Source organism: Coregonus lavaretus, assembly GCF_964263955.1.
Source record: "Coregonus lavaretus genome assembly, contig: HAP1_SCAFFOLD_9878, whole genome shotgun sequence".
Classification (NCBI taxonomy): domain Eukaryota; kingdom Metazoa; phylum Chordata; class Actinopteri; order Salmoniformes; family Salmonidae; genus Coregonus; species Coregonus lavaretus.
The window spans coordinates 1-5,473 of NW_028163562.1; the positions used below are offsets into that span (position 1 = coordinate 1).

The 5,473-nt window shown below is 46.7% G+C and overlaps 1 protein-coding gene across 1 annotated transcript; it reads right to left on the bottom strand.

The window, feature by feature from the left end:
• Positions 1-6: 6 nt before the first annotated feature.
• Positions 7-3,002, bottom strand: LOC311117993 (annexin A5-like; the record flags this gene model as incomplete). Its single annotated transcript, XM_084192875.1, has 4 exons — positions 7-44; positions 151-264; positions 2,731-2,825; positions 2,918-3,002. Coding segments are annotated over 4 exons (332 nt in total), but the record flags the coding sequence as incomplete, so codon positions are not given.
• Between the last annotated feature and the right edge of the window lie 2,471 nt (positions 3,003-5,473).

Below are 5,473 nucleotides of genomic sequence, written 5' to 3' on the forward strand. Positions count from 1 at the left end.
GAAGACAGGATCTCAATCAGCACCTTCTCTTCAGTCCCCGCCCCCTACACCGTGACAACAGCACACTGTCACTATGACATCGGCACACAGTCACTATGATATCAAATCGTCACTCACAGGATATGACATCACTAGACCCGGGTCAAATACCTTGATGGCGTTCCGTAGTGATGTCACATCGTAGAGGATGGGCGGAGTCATCAGAGCCACCACCAGAGTCTCAAACTTTCCCCCCAGTTCACCCTGCAGATCACCTACCAGGTCCTGGAGAGAGGAGAGAGGAGAGGGAGAGAGGAGAGAGGGAGAGGAGAGGAGAGAGGAGAGAGGAGAGAGGAGATGGGGAGAGGAGAGAGGGAGAGAGGGAGGAGATGGGGAGAGGAGAGAGGTAGAGGAGAGGAGAGGAGAGAGAGGAGAGGAGAGAGGAGAGAGAGAGAGAGGAGAGAGGGAGAGGGAGAGAGGGAGAGAGAGAGAGAGGAGAGAGGAGGGGAGAGAGGGAGAGGGAGAGGAGAGAGGTAGAGGAGAGGAGAGGAGAGAGAGAGAGAGAGAGAGAGGAGAGAGAGAGAGAGAGAGAGGAGAGAGAGAGAGAGAGGAGAGGAGAGAGGGGAGAGGGAGAGAGGAGAGAGGAGAGGAGAGCGGGAGAGGAGAGAGGAGAGAGGAGAGGAGAGAGGAGAGAGAGAGAGAGGAGATGGGGAGAGGAGAGAGGTAGAGGAGAGGAGAGGATAGAGAGAGAGAGAGAGAGAGAGAGAAGAGAGAGAGAGAGAGAGGAGAGGGAGAGAGGGGAGAGAGAGGGGAGAGAGGAGAGGAGAGGGGAGAGAGGGAGAGGGAGAGGAGAGAGGTAGAGGAGAGGAGAGGAGAGAGAGAGAGAGAGAGAGAGGAGAGAGAGAGAGAGAGGAGAGGAGAGGGAGGAGAGAGGGGAGAGGGAGAGAGAGGAGAGAGGAGAGGGGAGAGAGGAGAGGAGAGCGGGAGAGGGAGAGGAGAGGGAGAGGAGAGAGGAGAGGAGAGAGGAGAGAGAGGAGTGAGGAGAGAGGAGAGAGGGGCGAGGGGAGAGAGAGAGGGAGGAGTTAGAGTTGACGATGCGTTCTCCTCTGTGGTTGTATTGTGGTTATGGGTTGTATTGTGGTTGTGGTTGTATTGTGGTTGTATTGTGGTTGTATTGTATTGTGGTTGTGGTTGTATTGTGGTTGTATTGTGGTTGTGGTTGTATTGTGGTTGTATTGTGGTTGTGTTGTGGTTGTATTGTGGTTGTATTGTGGTTGTATTGTGGTTGTGGTTGTATTGTGGTTGTATTGTGGTTGTATTGTGGTTGGGTTGTATTGTGGTTTGTGTTGTGTGTGTATTGTGGTTGTATTGTGGTTGTGGTTGTATTGTGGTTGTATTGTGGTTGTATGTGGTTGTAATGTGGTTGTATTGTGGTTGTGGTTGTATTGTGGTTGTGTTGTGGTTGTATTGTGGTTGTATTGTGGTTGTATTGTGGTTGTGTTGTGGTTGTATTGTGGTTGTATTGTGGTTGTGTTGTGGTTGTGTTGTGGTTGTGTTGTGGTTGTATTGTGGTTGTATTGTGGTTGTGGTTGTATTGTGGTTGTGTTGTGGTTGTATTGTGGTTGTATTGTGGTTGTATTGTGGTTGTATTGTGGTTGTATTGTGGTTGTGTTGTGGTTGTATTGTGGTTGTGTTGTGGTTGTATTGTGGTTGTATTGTGGTTGTATTGTGGTTGTGGTTGTATTGTGGTTGTATTGTGGTTGTGTTGTGGTTGTGTTGTGGTTGTGGTTGTGTTGTGGTTGTATTGTGGTTGTATTGTGGGTTGTATTGTGGTTGTGGTTGTATTGTGGTTGTATTGTGGTTGTGGTTGTATTGTGGTTGTATTGTGGTTGTATTGTGGTTGTGTTGTGGTTGTGGTTGTATTGTGGTTGTATTGTGGGTTGTGGTTGTATTGTGGTTGTATTGTGGTTGTGTTGTGGTTGTATTGTGGTTGTATTGTGGTTGTGGTTGTATTGTGGTTGTGTTGTGGTTGTGGTTGTATTGTGGTTGTATTGTGGTTGTGGTTGTATTGTGGTTGTATTGTGGTTGTGTTGTGGTTGTGGTTGTATTGTGGTTGTATTGTGGTTGTATTGTGGTTGTATTGTGGTTGTATTGTGGTTGTGTTGTGGTTGTGTTGTGGTTGTATTGTGGTTGTATTGTTGTTGTGTTGTGGTTGTATTGTGGTTGTGTTGTGGTTGTATTGTGGTTGTGTTGTGGTTGTGTTGTGGTTGTGTTGTGGTTGTATTGTGGTTGTAGTGTGGTTGTATTGTGGTTGTGGTTGTGGTTGTGGTTGTATTGTGGTTGTGTTGTGGTTGTATTGTGGTTGTATTGTGGTTGTATTGTGGTTGTGTTGTGGTTGTATTGTGGTTGTGTTGTGGTTGTGGTTGTGGTTGTATTGTGGTTGTGGTTGTATTGTGGTTGTATTGTGGTTGTGTTGTGGTTGTATTGTTGTTGTGTTGTGGTTGTGTTGTGGTTGTGTTGTGGTTGTATTGTGGTTGTATTGTTGTTGTGTTGTGGTTGTATTGTGGTTGTATTGTGGTTGTGGTTGTATTGTGGTTGTGTTGTGGTTGTGGTTGTATTGTGGTTGTGTTGTGGTTGTGTTGTGGATGTATTGTGGTTGTATTGTGGTTGTGTTGTGGTTGTGGTTGTATTGTGGTTGTATTGTGGTTGTATTGTGGTTGTATTGTGGTTGTGTTGTGGTTGTGTTCTAACCTTGCCGTGCAGGGTCTTGTATGCAGCTTTGATCTGCTGTCTCTGGCTGTTGCTACGTGACGTCAACAACTTCATGATGGAATCTTCATCAGTTCCTATGGCAACAACAAAAACCATAGTCAAATCTTTGGTGCCATGTTTTACTCACTCACTTTGCGTGGACAGTCATAATATTCAGAGCACTGACCCAGCCCCTTCATGGCCTTGTAGAGTGTCTCTGCATCTTGGTTGGCGTTGAAGTTTCCACTGGCTCTCACACTGCCTCGACCAGCCTATCAGAGAACAGACACACAGGAGGACTCTGGGTAATGAATACTGAACAAAAATATAAAACACAACATGCAACAATTTCAAAAGATTTTACTGAGTTACAGTTCATATGAGGAAATCAGTCAATTGAAATAAATTCATCAGGCCCTAATCTATGGATTTCACATGACTGGGAATAAAGATATGCAGCTGTTGGTCACAGATACCTTTACACACACACACACACACACACACACACACACACACACACACACACACACACACACACACACACACAACCTCATTAACCATGCACATAGGACTGGCTCCTCCCCTCAGCTAACAGGAGACACAGGAGAAGTCTGTGTGTGTGTGTGTGTGTGTGTGTGTGTGTGTGTCTCTGTGTGTCTCTCTCTGTGTGTGTGTGTGTGTGTGTGTGTGTGTGTCTGTGTGTGTGTGTGTGTGTGTGTGTGTGTGTGTGTGTGTGTCTCTCTCTCTGTGTGTGTGTGTGTGTGTGTGTGTGTGTGTGTGTGTGTGTGTGTGTGTGTGTGTGTGTGTGTGTGTGTGTGTGTGTGTGTGTGTGTGTGTGTGTGTGTGTGTGTGTAGTAGGGCAGTACAGCAGCAGTCCAAGGCCAGTGATGTAAACTGAGACTGGTGGTTTTGGGAACATTGTTGTTTAAAGAGGAGAACCACGGAATGTTTCTGGAATGAGACGAACACAACAGAATCCAGGATTCTGTCTGTCCATCTGTCTGTCAGAGGAATGCCAAAAAACATCCTCCCCCCTCCCCACCCCGACACACAGCATCATGAGCTGATTGGATTCTAACGGAGAAGATTGTGAGACTAACAAGAGAACAGGAGACGTGCAGAGCAGACACTCAGACAGGAATGAACCAAAACAACACACCCAGTTCATATTGTTCAAAATCCAGTGCATTTGGTATTCAGACCCCTTGACTTTTTCCACATTTTGTTACGTTACAGCCTTATTCTAAAATTGATTAAATAAAAGCAACGTCAGCACAATAACTGTTCGTCGGTAGCTTCATGAAATGGGTTTCCATGGCCGAGCAGCCGCACACAAGACTAAGATCACCATGCGCAATGCCAAGCGTCGGCTGGAGTGGTGTAAAGCTCACCGCCATTGGACTCTGGAGCAGTGGAAACGCGTTCTCTGGAGTGATGAATCGCGCTTCACCATCTGGCAGTCCGATGGACGAATTTGGGTTTGGTGGATGCCAGGAGAACGCTACCTGCCCCAATGCATAGTGCCAACTATAAAGCTTGGTGGAGGAGGAATAATGGTCTGGGGCTGTTTTTCATGGTTCGGGCCCCTTAGTTCCAGTGAAGGGAAATCTTATTGCTACAGCATACAATGACATTCTAGACATTCTAGACGATTTTGTGCCTCCAACTTTGTGGCAACAGTTTGGGGAAGGCCCTTTCCTGTTTCAGCAGGACATTGCCCCTGTGCACAAAGCGGGGTCCATACAGAAATGGTTTGTCGAGATCGGTGTGGAAGAACTCGACTGGCGTGAACAAATCCCTGACCTCAACCCCATCCAACACCTTTGGGATGAATTGGAACGCCGACTGCGAGCCAGGCCTAATCGCCCAACATCAGTGCCCGCGACCTCACTGATGCTCTTGTGGCTGAATGGAGAGAGGAGAGAGATAGAGATAGATAGATTGATAGGACCATCCCTTGGGACCGTCAGGTGACATCCTCAAAAGGACCTGACATGGTCCTCAGTGACGTCCTGGTAACTTCCAGGGAACTATCCCGGAGAACGTTCCGGACCATCATACATTTTACATTACATTGTAGTCATTTAGCAGACGCTCTTATCCAGAGCGACTTACAGTTAGTGCATACATTATTTTATATTTTTCATACTGGCCCCCCAGTGGGAATCGAACCCACAACCCTGGCGTTGCAAACACCATGCTCTACCAACTGAGCTACATCCCTATCATGCGACTTCCCCTTGACCGTCATGAAAACGTCCCCTTGTGGCCATTGAACGTCCCATAGATAACATCCTAACAGAACCAAATATAAACCTTTTCATAACGTTCCCTAATGGACATCAAATTACCAAACCGGGACCTGTACTGAACATCCTCTAATGGTCCTGGGGTTAACGTCATGTTTTAATATTCCTAGAATGGGATAACTTCTTGACTGAAACCCTTCAAGGGACCTAATGGCAACGTCACCGAATGTCCTTAGGACGTCCCCTGTTTGCTGGGAACCCAGTTGTAGACTGAACTGAATGATCCCACAGAGAGGGACGTGACGCGAGAGCCATATCTCTGCCCAAAATCTCTTCACATTAAGCAGATCCTTAATTATTAAGCAGGTGAGGAGTTTTTGTATGGGGGGCAAATGAGTGTCGAATTCTCAAGGTAAACATGAATTGCTATTTTGATACAGTGGTTTGTGAAAATATTCACCTCCCTTGGCATTTTCCCTATTTTGTTACCTTAC